Source organism: Arabidopsis thaliana (assembly GCF_000001735.4).
Source record: "Arabidopsis thaliana chromosome 1 sequence".
NCBI lineage: Eukaryota > Viridiplantae > Streptophyta > Magnoliopsida > Brassicales > Brassicaceae > Arabidopsis > Arabidopsis thaliana.
Genome location: NC_003070.9, coordinates 29,562,282 through 29,579,371, shown reverse-complemented (window position 1 = coordinate 29,579,371; position 17,090 = coordinate 29,562,282). Strand labels below are relative to the sequence as shown.

The 17,090-nt window shown below is 37.3% G+C and overlaps 5 protein-coding genes across 8 annotated transcripts; 2 read left to right on the top strand and 3 right to left on the bottom strand.

Annotated features, from left to right (window-relative positions):
* Positions 1–1,491: 1,491 nt before the first annotated feature.
* On the bottom strand, positions 1,492–3,566 carry emb1473 (Ribosomal protein L13 family protein). The gene is made up of 4 exons (NM_106510.3): positions 3,124–3,566; positions 2,630–2,815; positions 2,259–2,429; positions 1,492–2,082 (listed from the first exon to the last, which is right to left on the bottom strand). The coding sequence occupies exons 1-4, from the start codon at positions 3,373–3,375 to the stop codon at positions 1,966–1,968; spliced, it is 726 nt and encodes a 241-aa protein (NP_177984.1). The 5' UTR covers positions 3,376–3,566; the 3' UTR covers positions 1,492–1,965.
* A 4-nt stretch (positions 3,567–3,570) lies between these two features.
* On the top strand, positions 3,571–5,715 carry AT1G78620 (integral membrane protein (Protein of unknown function DUF92, transmembrane)). 2 transcript variants are annotated; one of them, NM_106509.4, is made up of 5 exons: positions 3,571–4,036; positions 4,391–4,644; positions 4,792–4,915; positions 5,029–5,133; positions 5,415–5,715. In NM_106509.4, exons 1-5 carry the CDS (start codon positions 3,614–3,616, stop codon positions 5,508–5,510), a joined length of 1,002 nt encoding a protein of 333 aa, NP_565184.1. In that variant the 5' UTR covers positions 3,571–3,613; the 3' UTR covers positions 5,511–5,715. The 2 variants fall into 2 exon arrangements, with proteins under 2 accessions (NP_565184.1, NP_974171.1); NM_202442.2 differs by having other exon boundaries at positions 3,578–4,063.
* Positions 5,716–6,799: 1,084 nt separating this feature from the next.
* MSL6 (mechanosensitive channel of small conductance-like 6) lies at positions 6,800–10,411 on the top strand. Its single transcript, NM_106508.3, has 5 exons — positions 6,800–8,885; positions 8,980–9,103; positions 9,180–9,473; positions 9,546–9,748; positions 9,837–10,411. The coding sequence occupies exons 1-5, from the start codon at positions 7,246–7,248 to the stop codon at positions 10,144–10,146; spliced, it is 2,571 nt and encodes an 856-aa protein (NP_177982.1). The 5' UTR covers positions 6,800–7,245; the 3' UTR covers positions 10,147–10,411.
* Positions 10,412–10,440: 29 nt separating this feature from the next.
* On the bottom strand, positions 10,441–12,509 carry LZF1 (light-regulated zinc finger protein 1). Of its 2 annotated transcripts, NM_001198499.1 has the most exons (4): positions 11,820–12,266; positions 11,172–11,624; positions 11,048–11,107; positions 10,557–10,973 (listed from the first exon to the last, which is right to left on the bottom strand). In NM_001198499.1, the coding sequence occupies exons 1-4, from the start codon at positions 12,000–12,002 to the stop codon at positions 10,710–10,712; spliced, it is 960 nt and encodes a 319-aa protein (NP_001185428.1). In that variant the 5' UTR covers positions 12,003–12,266; the 3' UTR covers positions 10,557–10,709. The 2 variants fall into 2 exon arrangements, with proteins under 2 accessions (NP_565183.1, NP_001185428.1); NM_106507.4 differs by lacking the exon at positions 11,048–11,107 and having other exon boundaries at positions 10,441–10,973; positions 11,820–12,509.
* Positions 12,510–12,559: 50 nt separating this feature from the next.
* Positions 12,560–15,131, bottom strand: NADK3 (NAD(H) kinase 3). Of its 2 annotated transcripts, NM_001334835.1 has the most exons (6): positions 14,937–15,123; positions 14,375–14,620; positions 14,215–14,295; positions 13,949–14,100; positions 13,251–13,625; positions 12,602–12,852 (listed from the first exon to the last, which is right to left on the bottom strand). In NM_001334835.1, the coding sequence occupies exons 1-6, from the start codon at positions 15,027–15,029 to the stop codon at positions 12,771–12,773; spliced, it is 1,029 nt and encodes a 342-aa protein (NP_001321203.1). In that variant the 5' UTR covers positions 15,030–15,123; the 3' UTR covers positions 12,602–12,770. The 2 variants fall into 2 exon arrangements, with proteins under 2 accessions (NP_177980.2, NP_001321203.1); NM_106506.3 differs by having other exon boundaries at positions 12,560–13,625; positions 14,937–15,131.
* Between the last annotated feature and the right edge of the window lie 1,959 nt (positions 15,132–17,090).

Here is a 17,090-nt window from a genome sequence, read left to right as displayed (position 1 = left end):
GACTGACCGGAGAGAATTCTCGGGAGAAGAAGATACGGCGAGGATGATGCGCGCGTAGGCGCGTGAAGGATAGACCGTTGTATAAAAAAATTCCAACACTTAACCTTTTGCAGTTAGAAAAATAAGACCGTTGTAATCATGATCAATTTCCTTTTTTATTATAAGTCCAAATTTGAAAAAAGGAAAATAATAATCTGATGTTTCCTTTTTTTTGTTGCGTGAACCTCTCTCTTATAAATAGTATTCATCTTTTCTTCTTTCCTTAAGAAATCATTACTCCTTCTTCTAAACCCTAAAAAAATATTTTCTTTCTCTGCGACTGTTTTACAAATACGATCGCTGATATCTCGTGACCGTGAAATTGATGATCCGGATACATCGCTGAACGGTACCAACGGCGTTGCCGCGTTGGTCCAACGCCATGTCGAGAGATGTCTCTCGTGTATGATCAATTTTTGACGATCACGGGCTAATTATACAGGAAGATTACTTTGAGTTCTAGAAACGAGTCTGACGTGACGCAAAATCTGGATGCATCTATTTCGGGCAAAGAGAATCGCGAGTGAACGTGACGACGAGATCTGGGGTTTCGGTGGTTCAGAGTTTCAGACCTGAAAAGCGAGATCTTCTTCATCATCAAAAATTGCAGTTTCCGCCCAAGTCAAAGACGAAGAGATGGGCTTCAGATTACAACGAATGGGCTTTAGTAAACAACAATCCATGAGTCATGCCGAGAGAGTCATAATTAGTCCACCATGAGTCAGGTTCGTTGATTCTTAATTTCCTTTTCTTTTTTTTTTTTTTTAATAAAGATTTTGATTTATTTTATGTTTGTTATTTTAAAAGTTTTTATTTTTTTGGATGCTAAATTTATATAATGATACGAAAACTAACCGGATTTTAGATCCAGCATTAGTCGTTAGCGATTCCAAATATTCAACTTGTTTTCATATTATTATGTAGATTTAGCATTCAAGTTTTTCATTCGGATTTTTAAAGTACTTTTTAAAATTTAGATTTTGTTTATTCGGATTTTAAAAATCTTTTTTCATGTGTTTATTTTTTAAAATTATATTATTTAATGGATACTAAATTTATATAATGATATGAAATCTAACCGGATTTTGGATCCAGCAATAGTCGTTAGCGATTCCAAACATTCAACTTGTTTTTCCTATTATTATGTAGATTAAACATTCAAGGTTTTACTTCGCATTTTTTAAAATAGTTTTAATATTATTTTTTTGGATGCTAAATTTACATAATGATATGAATACTAACCGGATTTTGGATCCAACATTAGTCGTTAGCGATTCCAAACATTCAACTTGTTTTCATATTATTATGTAGATTTAACATTCAAGATTTTTATTTGGATTTTTAAAAATAGTTTTTAAAATTTTGATTTTGTTTATTGTCGGATTTTAAAAATCTTTTGTGTTTGTTTGTTTGTTTTTAAATTTATTTGGATGCAAAATTTACATAATGATATGAATACTAACCGGATTTTGGATCTAGCATTAGTCGTTAGCGATTCCAAACATTCAAATTGTATTTCCTATTATTATGTATATTTAACATTCAAATTTTGGATCCAGCATTAAAAATTTCAGTTTTAAGTAATGACTCGATTAAGGCATGAATATTAGATTTTCCTTGCATCTGTGATCTCATTGGGAAGGTTTGTTACCAATTGAAGAGGAAGTTTTTGTTAATGGTGACTACTGTTGCTTATGGCATTTGTATTCATTACATGTCATCTTTTTCATGTTGAAGAAGATATTCAGTAGCAAAAAAAAATAACGAGAAATATTTCAAATTAGAAAGTTTTGTAGCATAACAGAGTTGATAGAAGCGAAAACAAGAATCTGTAAAGCCTCCTCTGGTTTTGGGATGAAGAAACTACAGAAACCTGAGAAGAAAAAACTCTCTGCGCTTGGCGATAATGGAACAGTGGTGGAGCTTCTATTTTTGCAGCTGTATTCTCTTGTCCCTGATAGGCAGATCAAGCGGTTTCTGGGCCTCGTGAGGATGGTCAGGGCCTTTGTACACCTTCAGGTGATTGAACAGAGCTCTCCCAAGCTGCCACAAAATGGTCAGACCAAAGTTAAGAGGGAGTTGGAAAACTAGTAATCAATCAATACCAATATCGCAACAAGTAGTTTCCAAGTTCAATCCATAAGTTTGAAGAAACACGGATTTGCTAAGTGTTAAGACTTAAAGGAGACTAATAAAGAGCTGTGGATTATGTATCTAACCCGTCCCTTTGGAAGCATTCCACGAACAGCATGCTCAACGATTCTTTCAGGAATTCTCTGCTGCAATTGATCAAATGTCTCTACTGTCATACCACCAGGTCGTCCTGAATGCCTCCTGTACAGCTTTTGGTTACGCTTCTTTCCAGATACAGCAACTTTCTCAGCATTCACCTTTAACCAAACAATTGAAAACAGTATTAGAGGTACCAAGTTACAAGCATTGCCCAAACATCTACATAGAGGCTCTACATCTTGCTGCTAATGTGAATCTTACTAAAACCAAATCCCAAGGCTCCTCCTTCAGGAAGAAATTAACTAAAGCAGCACATCAAATTTCTTATTCTCTACAGATAGCTCAAAGAAACTCATACCACAATCACAAAAGCTCCCATGTCGACACTAGGAGTGTAAGAGGCAAGATTCTTCCCACGGATGTGATTAGCAATTGTCGATGCCAATCTACCAAGAATTTTGTCAGTTGCATCAACCACAAACCAGGGCTTGTCCGTGTTCACATGGTCTGAAGCTTTTGGATACCATGTCGTGTTCCAGATGTCCTGTAAACCATAGAATACACTCAATAAAGGTTTCAAGCCAAAGACTTTTAACTTCTCTCCAACCAAACATTAATAATTTCATAAAACGTCCAAGTTAACAAATTCAGAAGAATAAACATCAATTTTCGAAGCCAATTGATGCAGACAACACAGCTAATGAGTCAAAGGCAAAATCCACTACTTAATAAATCGCAATTGGGAGAAGAAAAAAACAAGCCATACTTCAAATTCAAAGCAAGAGCTAAAGTGCGACACTTTATAAATGCGTAGATGCTAAACACAGAGGGAGATAGAAAAATTATCGTTACAGGGCCATTAGCTTCTTCTTCGTCGAACATCCATCGTTGATTCGCCGGAACAAGAGAAGTCGTCGTCGTCGGCTCAGCTTCACACTTCACTTGCAATCCTCTTTTCGAATTCGCATAAATGCCGACTCGTACCGACGGCTTCGAGATAGCCGTTAAAGAGAACCCTAAAAACGGAGACTTTCTCTCACTTCCGGAGGATTTCACGGAAGAAGAAGAGAGTATCACCGTCGAAGACGAGCAAAGAACCGCCATTTTTGTTTTTCTCTCTTCTGCAAATTTCTTCTGCTCTTTCCGATTTCTCGGATAAGATTGGGTTCTCAGTAAATAGTAGTAGTGGCAACACCGTAAATAATCTGATGAATACGACCGAAAAATAAACACAACACGGGTTAAGGATCCGGGTTTTTTTCGGAGCTCCGGATTCAACCCGAAATACTGTTTTTTTTTTCTCAATAGGAGAGAAAGGTCTTCTTCGGAAGCAAGCTAAGTCATGGCAACGATTTCGTCAACTCTACTCTTAAATTCTTCTAGATCAGCTTTACCACTAAGATTCCCAAAATTCTCGGGATTTTCTTCTTCCTCTCCATTCGCTAGATCTTACAGATTTGGACGACGTAATCTGGAACCACTTTCCAACGGAATGCTTTCGTCGGGAAGTAGAGCCGACGGTGCTACGGCGGCGGCTGCATCGATGGAAGGAGTGATGACGGAGGCGATGAAACTGATTCAATCGGCGTCACCAACTTGGAAATCAGCTGTGGCTAACAATTTATTGATTTTTGTTCTCGGTTCACCGCTTCTTGTTACCGGATTGTCCGCTTCTGGGATCGCCGCCGCGTTTTTGCTTGGTACTTTAACTTGGAGAGCTTATGGCTCTGCTGGTTTCCTCTTAGTCGCTGCTTACTTCGTCATAGTAAGTGCATTTGTGATCAACCTGAATGTAATTCGGTAACTGACTCTTAGAACGTAGAAATTCGCTGCTTTGATTTTGATTTCGAGCTGATGAATGAAGAATGTCCTTAGATTTTAGATGTGTTATTGTTTAATTTAGGAATTGTGGACGTGTTAGAGATCCTAAATCACGTTTACAGATTAAGGAGCTACTTTTTCTGATCATGCTCAACATTGAGATACTTAGTCTTTTCTCTGCAATGCTTTAAGTTTTAGATTTCAATATCGTGTTTCACCCCAGAGCTGGAAATAGTAACAGTAAATTTGCAATTGATTCTGGCGCTGAAGTTGGTTTAGATGATTTACAATATCACAGGGAACAGCGGCAACGAAGGTTAAAATGACGCAAAAGGAAGCACAAGGTGTGGCCGAAAAGAGAAAGGGTAGAAGAGGACCACGCAGTGTGATTGGTTCAAGTGCTGCTGGTTGTGTCTGTGCTTTTCTTTCAATATATCAAGTGGGAGGAGCAGCTTTTTCCCAGCTTTTCCGGCTTGGTTTTGTTTCCAGTTTCTGCACTAAAGTATCTGACACTGTCTCGAGCGAGATAGGCAAAGCTTATGGAAAAACAACGTGAGTATGCTACTGTTATCCAGCTATAGCCTCTTCTGTTATGGTCTGTGTCTGTTTTCTGTCTGATGTATGGCATGGACTTGTGGTGTCATGACATGAATCCAATCGACAACTGAAATGATCTTACTAACCATTGCCAATTCGCAGGTATTTAGCTACGACATTTAAGATTGTACCAAGAGGAACAGAGGGAGCTATGAGTCTTGAAGGAACATTGGCTGGACTTTTAGCATCATTTTTTCTTGCATCTGTTGGCTGCTTCCTGGGTCAGGTAATAGTGTTATTTGCTACCAAAATTTCCCTTCACAGCTTCTTTATGCTACTAAAGACTGTTATCATTACACGATTTTTAAACTTCTTTTCCTTTTGATATCTTGAACACAGATAACTCCTCCAGAAGCAGCTGTATGTGTACTAGCTTCCCAGATTGCCAATCTTGGAGAGAGCATAATAGGTGCTTCTTTTCAAGACAAAGAAGGATTCAAATGGGTATGCTCACTTCAATGAACTCTCTTCTTTTTGTTTTATTGATCTCACTCTGTCTACTTGTTGTCAATGCAAGAAGATGATAATCAAATGAATATACCGTCACTTCTTGCAGAAAGACTGATAGATAACTGGCTTGAGTGGAAAACGATTTCCATTCAATACAGAATTTTGAAGTTTTCGTCTTATGAATCCATTCCTTGCAATTAGTTACCAACTAAACAAGAATGCAATGATCTCGACTGTATTCTGTCTCATGTTAGTCACTATTTTGCTATGTGTAGCTAAACAATGATGTAGTCAACGTGATCAACATAAGCTTGGGAAGCATTGTGGCGATTTTGATGCAACAGTTTATACTCCAGAACTGGGTCAAGTAAAACCTGCCACGAAGGTCATGTATTCTCAGTGAGGTTAGATTCTTTTTTTATATTGTTAAACACAGCCTTACGTATTCAGTGGTGTTATAAATTATACTCTGTTGTGTACAACTAGTAGTCCAACATCAATGAGGGGAAAAAACTTCTGGGACCATTGTCTAGCAATTATTGGATGATATTTATGTGAATTAAGTTTGCCTTTGCAATTGTCCCGTAGATAGAGAAACTTATAAAATTTCTTCTGCTTAGGGATCCATTCACGTGATTTCTTCTATTTCCTTCACATGAAGTCCAAATTCTATTGCGACATCATAAATTGAAGAACATGTAAAAAAAGTTATGTAGCAAATAGAGAAAGTAGTGATGAAAATGTAAGAAAAAAGTTTGAAGAAAAGGCAACAACAAAGTACCAAGAATTGGTTGAGAAAGAAGTCGTCGAAGAGTCGTGATTTTCTCGAATACATTCTTCTTTTTTGTCATTATTATGTCTTGTTCCTGTCATCTTTAGCAATATTCTCGACGTTGCATAAGATAGTGTTTCTGGTGGCCAATTTTAATTTAGAAGCCTCTAGAGAAAAATGCATCCATCGGCCTAGCTGTTAAACAAGACAGCGAGACTTAACAGGCTTGTTTACTTTTAGACTTATGAAACATGAAGAAAAATTATACAATGCGTTGCTTCTACGAACCTGTGGTCCGCAATAAGATACGACAATGGCCCATGGGCCGCAACATCTGTCTAACACACAGCTGACAAGTGTCAAAATTCACACGCGCTCCTCAAACGCGTGTATTTTACGACTGATTTTTACACCGCCGCAGCGCAAATCTCGCTTTTTCTTTCTTAAAGTCAAATGTCCGCCACGGCGCGCCTGAAGAAGACTCTTGCTTGCCCTTTTTCTTACTTTTTTTCAATGTTTTTTCACTTTTTTGGTTAAATTCTCTAACATGGGTTTACTACTGTCTCGATAATAGTAGTAAGTTTGTAACTTTCTTATTTCTGGAACTGATCTAGTTCTAAAATATGCTTAATTCTTTATTAAGTTCTAAAAGAACTACTTTAAAAATTAATAACCTATTATTAATTACGACAACATCTAACTAAGCCATTAAATACAATATTCATCGTTTTGCGTGAGTCCTTCATACATGTGACGAATGTCCCTTCCCCACAAAGGCACAAACCTAACCTAATAAACAATACCAAAAATGGAATAATTTGATTTTTTTTTGAAATACTATATGCTAGCGTAGAATCAAACAAAATATGTAAAACGATATCCTTAAAACAAAATGTATACTAAACAAATATTAGTTTGCCAAAGTTTGACGAAATAATAAAAACCTAAATGGTTCGCCGTGAGTAAGTTCCCATCTTCTTCTCGAACTTTGCCAAAGTTTGGTATTGAAAAAATAATAATATTAAGACACAGAGAGAGAGAGGGAGAAGAGGATCTCTGTGTGTCGTCCAAATTTCAAAGTGATGATGTTGTAGCTGTGTGGTAGCGATTGGCTTACACGCGTCATACTTTAATTAGATAATTTTATTTCCTTATTACTTACCCTCTCTTTTCTCACAAAGAGTCATCACCAGCTCTGATCAAATAAAAGCGTTTTCTCTTCTTCTTGCTTTCACAGTTACCCAAAAGTGTGATTAAATCTTTCTTTTTTTTGCTTTCCTTCTCTAATCGTTGGTGTGTACGCTAAACCTAGATTTCGCTGGATTGTTTGAGTAATGGCCGTTGATGCGGCTGACCGGCGAGAAGTTATCGTCAAAATCGACGGTGAAAACGGAAACAACAATGGAGTCTCCGGAGAGACTGTAGGAAAGATATGGAGAGACGGAAGCTACGATTTTTGGACTGATGGTGAAGGTAACCTCAACAAAGGTCATAATGCTGCGGCGGTTGATTCTGATAGATCCGCCGCCACGACGGGGGAGCAACAAAAAGATGAGGGTTTTGAGTTTCGTCGCGGCGAAGATCCTCCCACGAAGCTGATTGGTCAGTTTCTCCATAAACAGCAAGCTTCCGGTGAGATTTGTTTAGATATGGACTTAGGTATGGACGAGCTTCAATCTAGAGGTTTAACTCCGGTATCGGAATCTCCGAGAGTTTCTACAAAACGTGACCCCGTGGGAAGACGAGACAGTCGCAGTAATACCAACAATAACGATGATGGAGAAGTTGTCAAGTGTAGTGGTAATAATGCTCCGATTCAGAGAAGCTCTAGCACTTTACTTAAGATGAGAACTAGGTCACGTCTTTCGGATCCGCCAACGCCTCAGTTGCCGCCGCAAACGGCGGATATGAAGTCGGGTCGGATTCCGAAATCCGGGCAGATGAAATCAGGTTTTTTTGGAAAAAGCCCTAAGACTCAAGGTGAGGAAGAAGAAGATGATCCATTTGCAGCAGAGGATTTACCAGAAGAGTATAGGAAAGATAAACTTAGTCTATGGATTGTGTTGGAATGGTTGAGTTTGATTTTGATTATAGCTGGGTTTGTTTGCACTCTTGCGATACCTTCCTTGCGTAAGAAGAAACTCTGGGAACTTCAGCTATGGAAATGGGAGTCAATGGTTTTAGTGTTGATCTGTGGTAGGTTAGTCTCGAGCTGGATTGTGAAGATTGTTGTCTTCTTTATCGAAAGGAACTTTCTTTTGAGGAAAAGAGTTTTGTATTTCGTTTATGGTGTCCGAAAAGCGGTGCAGAATTGCTTATGGTTAGGACTTGTTTTACTGGCTTGGCATTTCTTGTTTGATGAGAAAGTGGCTAAAGCAGCAAACACTAAGGCGCTTCGTGTTGTGACTAAGATCTTTGTGTGTTTGTTGGTTGGGTTCTTGTTGTGGCTCGTGAAGACACTGTTGGTCAAAGTTCTTGCTTCATCGTTTCATATGAGCACTTACTTCGATAGGATTCAAGAGTCTTTGTTTACTCAGTATGTGATTGAGACGCTCTCGGGTCCTCCTTTGATTGAGATCCAAAAAAATGAGGAAGAGGAAGAGAGAATCAGTGTTGAGGTTAAGAAGTTTCAAAATCCAGGGGGTGTTGAGATTCAGTCAGGAGCTCAGAAAAGTCCAATGAAGACCGGGAAAAGCCCGTTTCTCTCTCATGTTCTATCTAATGGAGGAGGGGGAGGAGGAGAAAACAAAGGGATTACGATCGATAGCCTTCATAAGCTGAATCCTAAGAATGTTTCCGCATGGAAAATGAAGAGGCTGATGAATATAATCCGGAATGGATCACTTACCACTTTGGATGAACAGCTTCAGGATCCAAGCTTGGATGATGATAAAGGAAACCAAATTAGAAGTGAGTTTGAGGCAAAGCTCGCTGCAAGAAAGATCTTTCATAATGTTGCTAAGCCAGGATCAAAGTAAAGAAAATCACTTTTTTCTTTATACAAAGGCTTTACAATAGTATTGCATTATAGATACTAACCAGTAGCAATTGCTTATTTTCTCATTTAGGTTCATCTATGCAAACGACATAATGCGGTTTCTGCCAGATGACGAAGCTTTGAAGACTTTAAGTCTCTTTGAAGGAGCATCTGAGACGAACAGGATCAGCAAGTCATCTCTTAAAAACTGGGTGGTAAGAAATTTGGAATGAATTTACACTCTTTAATGAATTCAGATATTAATGAAAATGTGCAACAACCTTTTCACAGGTGAATGCTTTTAGAGAGAGAAGAGCTCTTGCATTGACCCTAAACGACACCAAAACAGCAGTAAACAGGCTTCACAAGATGGTGAATATCGTGGTTGGGATCATCATACTTGTTATCTGGCTTATCATACTTGGAATCACTTCCACCAAATTCCTCGTCGTCATGAGCTCGCAAGTCGTGGTTGTAGCATTCATATTTGGAAACATGTGCAAGATAGTATTTGAATCTATCATCTACTTGTTTGTGATACATCCGTTTGATGTAGGCGATCGATGTGAAATTGATGGAGTCCAGGTAACTTCAAAAAACTAGTAACTAATAGTTCTCATTTTTCAATTCTAATGTTTAAAAAACTTCTTGTTTCAGATGGTTGTGGAAGAGATGAACATATTGACAACAGTTTTCTTGAGATTTGATAACCAGAAAGTCGTGTACCCGAACAGTCTTCTCTGGACTAAATCCATCGGAAATTATTACCGTAGTCCTGATATGGGAGATGGTATCGAATTCTCCATCCACATTACTACTCCAGCTGAGAAAATCATACTCATCAAACAGAGAATCACAAGGTACATTGCAAATTTGGAATCACAGTTTCACAAATTTTAATACCTGAAAATTCTTGTATTTCATTACCTGCATTCGTTGTTGTGATAGTTACATTGAGGGCAAGAAGGATCATTGGTATCCAGCGCCAATGATAGTATTCAAAGACATGGAGTCATTAAACAGCGTGAGAATTGCGGTTTGGCCAACACATCGAATGAATCATCAAGATATGGGAGAGAAATGGGCTCGAAGGTCTCAACTTGTTGAAGAGATTGCCAAAATTTGCAGAGAGCTTGACATTGAGTATAGATTGTATCCTCTTGATATCAATGTCCGAAACTTGCCCACTTCTACGGCTTTGCCTGTTTCCGACCGTCTTCCACCAAACTGGAGTGCTCCAGCTTCTGGCAGCAACTGAGAAACTATAGATAAAACTTTTTATATAGTTTGGATCAAGAGGTTCTGTTTTCTCATTTTTCTTTTATGAGCTCTACAAATTTAGAATTAGGATTGGATACTTGATGATTACTCTACTTTAATGTGATGTATAAATTTTGGCTCTCTCAATCTGCATAGTGGTCTCATAGTGTTTTTGCCTTTTGGATTTTTGGTTTATGAATACTGCTTCTAATTTCGGTTAGTCCAAACTTAACGGTATTTCTCTTTTCTTTTTCCCGGTTTAACTGAATTGGTCAATTGATGTAACTCTTCCCCCAGGGATAGTAAACAAGATGATTAAGCATGACGCAAAATAGAACAGACACCTTTTGAAAAATCATGTTAAGCCAAATTGATAACTTAGTAATTTAACCCCTTATAATCTTCAACCAAATAAACATCTTTTTGTTTTTTCAGCTAACAAAGAACACCGACTCTCACAGATCACTACATTACAAGTTTCCAAATCATTTATGTGATCTTACATCTACTGAGAAAGCTGCCAATCTCTTTTCTCAAGCGGCTAAAAGATAATTACAAATGCTAGAACCGTCGCCGCCGTTTCCCAACCCTTTGATTCGGGGATGAACCGGTATAAGGAGTTGAAGAAGTTATGTCCGGAACAAACACAGAGTGGTGGTGAAAATGCTTAGGCCAGTTTAGACCAGACGCTGTAGGTGGAGACTGAATCTGTGGAACCGCCCATGATGTCTCACCTCCCAAGCAGTTATTGTTATCTTCTCCATCTTCTTCTGCAGATCTCATCATCGAAGAACTGTCTGAATCTCCTCGTCTACTAGTATCCGCCTGTAACAAAGAATCGAGCTTAGAAAATGAGGAACCAAAAGAAATGAATCCAAAAGCCACAAGATTCATCATACTTTTTCCAATTTCTTCCCAAGACAAGCACTATCTAGAAGTTTCATCTTGAGAACGTCTGTCTCAAGAACCAAAAAAGATCTCAAATCAATCCTGATCATATACTAGATATAACAAAACTGTTACCTTAGATGATCCATTATTCTCCATGTATTCATAGCTCTGATCAAAGTCGGTTAGCCCGAAAATCTCCTCTATTTGCCACTGAGGAATGCTTCCAGTAGTTGATCCGCTACTTACGAGAGGAAGCTTTGTCGATGTCTGATCATTGACTTTAGTTCCCGGTATAACTCCTTCCTGCTGTTCCTGCTGCTGCTGGTGATGATGATGATCGAAGGCCATCTTTTGAGGCTCAGGTATAGATTGAACAAAAGGTTTGGTCTCCATGGTTTTATCATCATTGGTAGGTGAGGATTTAGTAGAAGGACCAGTGTCTATAGATTCAAGACCAACTTTGATTCCAGTGAGAAGAAATCTCTGGTGAGCTGAAACATGAGGATTCACAGTGTGGATTGCAACATCACATTTCCTACATAGCAAAGCTCTATCTTGCAGACAAAAGAAGAATCCAGATGCTTCCTGTACACACAAAAATCCCAAATTTGAGAAAAAACACACTAACAGAATCAGAACTAAAAAAACTGGTTTATGGCCTCTCTAATCCTAAAAAGATTCAAACTTTTCTCTAAATATTGAGAATTTCAGTCAAGGGTAATCTGAAATCAGATCAAAGATTTTGTAAATCGAGAGAAAAAGTCAAAGAGATGATGAGACCTGACAAATGTCACATTTGGGTATGGAAGAGGCAGAGGCAGAGAGAGGGACTCTCTGATGTTTTCCGGCGAGTTTATTAGCGGCGTGAATTTTCTCATCGCAAGCCCAACAAAGAGCAGCCTCGTCGGCGCAACATAGAACCGTCGCTTCCGCCGCCTCACAAACGTTACACTGAATCTTCATCTTCTCTTATCTCAAACTCATCCAGAAAACGCAAAAAGCTGTGATCTTTTTTAGCTGAAAAGATTCAAAATCTCGAGAAAACGAAACTTTATAAGGTTGATAAAATTTTGAGCTTGAGGTTTATGGTTTAAGCAACTCATACGTTTTCTCTTTGGATTTTTTGTTGTTGTTGTCAACTTCTTTGATTTTTATTTGTCATCGGAAAATGTGATTATTTATAATTTCTGACTAAATAAAATTAGTTGAATCATTTGGATTTCTAGATAAGTCGTTGTTGGAAAATATCATTTATATTAGTAAAATAATAAATAGTGGTAATTTTAGGAAGATTTCTTATCAAAAAAAAAAGAGAGGGTCTCAGTGCACTATTTGAAAGTGGTGGGGTAGATTTAGAAATATGAAGGCGTTAAAAGGAGATATTTATTTTTAGACTATAGTATATGAGTGAACAATGGATAGACACGTGAAAAATCTAAATACAAGTGTCTTAATTGCAGGAGACCGTCTTTGCTGTCTCAAGCTGTATTGTAATCAAAAGATCACAAATATTAGGTCCCCAAAAGAAAAGAAAAATGATTTTTAGCTCTTTTTTTTGCTTCTAGATCTTTTAAGAAGAGAAAAGTTTATAAAAATAAAATAAAATTATAAGCTGAAAGTGACTGATATGTATGTTTCAAGTAGAATATAGTAGAATATCTAAGTTTCAAACGATTGTCTATTCATTTTGACCACTTTTTTTTGTTATGATATAGAAAATTTTGTCCCGGTTCATGCATTTTCAGAAAAATCTTTCATTATGAAGATTATATGAATCCACGTATGGTTACGAGTAGAGGAAGATGATTCGGACCTACATAAGACGAAGATCTTTATTCAACAACACAAGCCATAGACAATACAATTAACAGGCAAAGGACAATAATAAATCAATCATTAATAAGGTCCCATTTTGAAAAAGATATTTTCCCAAAATTAACATTTTGCACGGAAATGAGATATGAATTCTAGATGATTTTGATATTATTTTTCTTTAAATATAAGTTTTATTCAAGAGGATTAGACACATCCACGTTCTTGGTAGGAGAAAGATAGCTACTTGAATTAAACTTCTTCAAGCACCAAAGATTCAAGAATCAACGAATCTTTCGGACCAAGGAATCTTTTACCATATCTACAGACAAGTGGGCTCTTAATGTGTACCAACTCTAACTTTATGAACAAAATCTACCATTGTACCAATTCTAGTACCTTGATCTGATCTGAGATATGCCGTGTGACAAGAAAACGTTTAAGACTGGCGCATCCGATGATATCTCGATTGTATCTCCGAGCTGCACGCTGTGTTGAACCTGACAACCATCGATGTAGATAGTCCCGTGGTCTGAATACCAGTTAACGTCCATGAATTGGTCTGGTTTGAAGGTCGAATGCATTAACGAAGCGGTTGAACCAGGAGATATTGGCTCTCTAACCATGAACTGTAGATCACGAGACAACATTGGCATCACGAACCCACCTGCTGACTGCATTGCTGCAGTTGAACCAGCAGCTGTGCAGATTCTTAGACCGCTTGAGCGGCAGTTCACTGTCTTTGGACTGCTCGCACCATCTTTGTTCTTAATCCTGCACACATTGTAAAGAACATTGATTCATAACTGTTGGATATAAAAGGGATGTCCAACAGTTTAACCGAACTGATGGTTTATTCCATATCCAAACATGCAGGTGTAACCATACTAATCTGAAAAGGGGAAAAACGAATAAAACCTGTTTTTTGATAAACCATTCAAAATTCTAGGTGTAGTTTCTACAAAACGGTATCCAAACCAAACCAAACCAAACCCAATGCTTATAACAACTATCCAACTGACCAAACGAGGGATTATGTCTACACAAAATAATCAGGTTTAAAAGAATGCATGGTTTTTAATAGTAGGAGCTCTTACTTGAAAGAGAACCTTGAAACCGCAGCAGGGCATGGCTGTGCGATCAAAATGTCATTAAGTGCATGTGAAAGAAGAGTTTCTGAATTTAACTTCAATGATATTCTCGATACTTTTGCAGGAACCACTCTGCCAAACAAAATGTCATCCAGCACCTGTGAACAAATAGCTGAATGTTCAAACCAAAATTGCGTAATCATTGCATATTCTAAGGATCAAGTAAGAGCATAAATGGGTTGCCTAACGTTCTTCCCTTTCTATTTCTCTACCTGTTCAAAATTCTCGACAGTTGCAGCACAAAGATGACCAGTACTTCTACTAGCGTCAAACTGATCGCTCAGTTCTTCGACCTATAGTTATAACAAACCACTTAGATTCTTTTTTACATTCTTTATATATAGGAATATGAGAAAAATTGGGCTACAAAACCTCGTGAGCTTGTGTTGGGTCAGAATTGACTCCTAGAACCGGAACAGAGTCATCAATGAAATGACTGGCATGCAAGAGGGTACCGTCTCCACCCACGGTGATGACCATATCAACATCACGAATGGGATGCGATAAGTCGTTACGTGAAATGGGTTTCCACTCAACAGGCTTCTTACTTAGTATTTCCTGACAAAACTTGATAGCATTCTTGTGTACTTTGCACCTGCTTTCTAGATATTGAAGAACCTGTTAAACAAAACAAAACCCATTTCCATTAAAAGCCACGAGAAAACAAACTAGAACATTAACAACCATAGGTCTTTGAGCTAAGCTATTTCTTAGTTACTTATTTGTATACATATGAGTAAACACTGCTGATACGAATATTTTCAAAATTCCCAATAAGAACCCAAAAAAAGAGTTCCTTTTTCACGTAAATGTCAACGTTTCGGTTATAATCTGTGGTGAATTTTATCAAACAACTTCAATACAAAACGAAATAGACATGATCGGGATTCAAAATCGAGATGAGACGCATTTGGGGAAGGTAATTAATTAGTACCTGAGGATTTTTGATGAGCGATGCACCTTCTGTTTGAAGGAATGGGTACGGATCAATCGGTTTCAAAAGAAGCAAAAGCTTCCTAATCGCCATTGTCGCTGAATCAATCTCTATTCCTCGGCGCCGCGCTCACCGGACTGGAGCAAACCACGTCTGAAGAGAGATATTCGTGAAGTCACCACTGGCCCTCTTTTCCGTTTAGAGGGTCTCTCTAAAAGAGAAAAGTCTCGAGCCCAACAAAATAGGCCCAACTACAATTATTGTACTAAACTGGCCTAACTCCAAAATTCGGACCGGTTCACATTGTCAGTTACGACCAATTCTAGAAGTCTGGCCCGGTTTGATCCTTGTAAAAACAGGTTTTGGACCTCGATATTTCTCAATTTAATGTTCATTTGTTAGAGATGTTACTGAATTTTAAGCTTCCTGTACTTTGAATATCAAAGTTGATATTAAAAAAATATGTAATGTCTTAAATATTTTAGAAATCTGGATATTGATAAAATTCAATATTTTGAGATCTTTTTTCCTTTTCCGTATTGAGGTCATATTCTAGATGCATATGTCTATTTCAATTTATATACTAGACGGTCCTAACCGGTCCCCTGTCCAACCCTAACTGGACTACTTGGATATAAAGCCGGTCCTAACGTCTCGCCTAATGGGAACAACCCTTAGTAGGATCAGATCCTCCGTATCGAGTGCAATCCTTTATAGATTGTCCGGTCTAGAATCTTATCAGAAGTGGGGTAAGTTTTGAGATCTAACCGGACCGGTTATGCTCCACGTATGTTGATAATTTTGGCACTGCGTAGCGTAATATATAGTGGCCAACAAAACCTAAGAATTTGACCTCGAAATATCCGAATTCACGTGGTTTTTGTCTCTCCTTTGGCCAAATTTAGTAAGCTATTGTACGAGCTCTTTAATTGAACAACCTAAGACATAACTTATAGTTTTGTCCACATATTATATTTTTGAATGGTGACAAAATGGGACGAAATTAAACAATGCTATAACCTAAGCAAGTCACCAAACATAATACGGACAAATTATTGTGGATTGTACATGAACGCATTTCCTAAGAAAAAGGTAATTAGTATGCTTCACATATATTATTTTATTTAGTTCTTAACCTAAGAAGTGACGAAACTATCTTTGTTCTTGTGTTATCCATATTCTGTATCGAATGGTTAATTATCAAATTCTTAAAACTAGAGTAAACAAATTTCTACAATGTGAATCCCTTGAATCAAATAAATTTTGATTTCATGAATCCTACTTAACATTAAATAAATTACGATTATTAATTTCGTATCTTTTTACTAATTAGGTTACCCTATAAACGAATCTCATCCAATAAAAATCTCTAGAAGCTGGCAAGCAATATGATCTTTTCGTTTTTATCAACCAAAAGAAAAGGAGGCAAAAAAGTTGCAAGAACTAGAGTAATAATTTAAAGCTAACACTACGTGCATGGAAAGATCAAACTACAAATAGTGACCATTCTCTAATCTTTATCTTTTTTGACGCGTGGGGTACAATCTCCACATCCATTGGCCATCTTATTAGAATTTAGATTTAATCTAAGCATTTGCAATCACATATTTTCCAACGCGTAGTGATTAGTGAAATTCAACTACAAAGCTCAACTAAAATATAGGCCGAAGAAGTTGACCCAATATTAAACAGGCTCAAGATATCTCAACTAGGTAAATTCAAACTGATTAAGTTAATAAAACTCATTATTGCATTGAATATTTTTCTATTAATTCGAAACAAGAAAGTGTTGTACAAATAACAAAACTGGACAAAAAGTGAATTGAAAGAAACCAAATCATTATTTTTTCCTTAACTCCTGTCGTTATCTTCCTTGACCACACAATACTCTGGATAAGTAATTAAGTAATTTGCCCATCAACAGGTCAACTTAAAACCCCAAAAAAGCTTCAAAAACAAAACTTATTGATGTTTCTTAAATCTATAAAGTCATAACATATGGAACTATGGACTAGCTAGTTATGTAAATCTGTTTCTTAATTTACACTTTAGGATAGTGCTAACATTTTAAGAGCAGAAAAAGAAAACACAAAAAATTAGTGCACTGACAACGGCGAAACCACTGGTAATTTCTTAACCCTCAAGTTAGATCTT

Bases quoted from the DNA above. Each gene is read 5' to 3' on its own strand.
- emb1473 (NM_106510.3), bottom strand. From the start codon at position 3,375: ATGGCGGTTCTTTGCTCGTCTTCGACGGTGATACTCTCTTCTTCTTCC. The intron at 2,816-3,123 runs GTAACGATAATT...TATGGTTTACAG, and splicing joins AAGAAGAAGCTAATGGCCCT to GACATCTGGAACACGACATG. The intron at 2,430-2,629 runs GTATGAGTTTCT...GTTTGGTTAAAG, and splicing joins TGGGAGCTTTTGTGATTGTG to GTGAATGCTGAGAAAGTTGC.
- AT1G78620 (NM_202442.2), top strand. From the start codon at position 3,614: ATGGCAACGATTTCGTCAACTCTACTCTTAAATTCTTCTAGATCAGCT. The intron at 4,064-4,390 runs GTAATTCGGTAA...ACAATATCACAG, and splicing joins CATTTGTGATCAACCTGAAT to GGAACAGCGGCAACGAAGGT. The intron at 4,645-4,791 runs GTGAGTATGCTA...GCCAATTCGCAG, and splicing joins AAAGCTTATGGAAAAACAAC to GTATTTAGCTACGACATTTA.
- MSL6 (NM_106508.3), top strand. From the start codon at position 7,246: ATGGCCGTTGATGCGGCTGACCGGCGAGAAGTTATCGTCAAAATCGAC. The intron at 9,104-9,179 runs GTAAGAAATTTG...ACCTTTTCACAG, and splicing joins CATCTCTTAAAAACTGGGTG to GTGAATGCTTTTAGAGAGAG. The intron at 9,474-9,545 runs GTAACTTCAAAA...TTCTTGTTTCAG, and splicing joins GTGAAATTGATGGAGTCCAG to ATGGTTGTGGAAGAGATGAA.
- LZF1 (NM_001198499.1), bottom strand. From the start codon at position 12,002: ATGAAGATTCAGTGTAACGTTTGTGAGGCGGCGGAAGCGACGGTTCTA. The intron at 11,108-11,171 runs GTAACAGTTTTG...TTGGTTCTTGAG, and splicing joins AGAATAATGGATCATCTAAG to ACAGACGTTCTCAAGATGAA. The intron at 10,974-11,047 runs GTATGATGAATC...TCTTTGTTACAG, and splicing joins TTGGGAAGAAATTGGAAAAA to GCGGATACTAGTAGACGAGG.
- NADK3 (NM_001334835.1), bottom strand. From the start codon at position 15,029: ATGGCGATTAGGAAGCTTTTGCTTCTTTTGAAACCGATTGATCCGTAC. The intron at 14,621-14,936 runs GTACTAATTAAT...TTTGTTTAACAG, and splicing joins CGCTCATCAAAAATCCTCAG to GTTCTTCAATATCTAGAAAG. The intron at 12,853-13,250 runs GTACTAGAATTG...CGTCTTATGTAG, and splicing joins ATATCTCAGATCAGATCAAG to GTCCGAATCATCTTCCTCTA.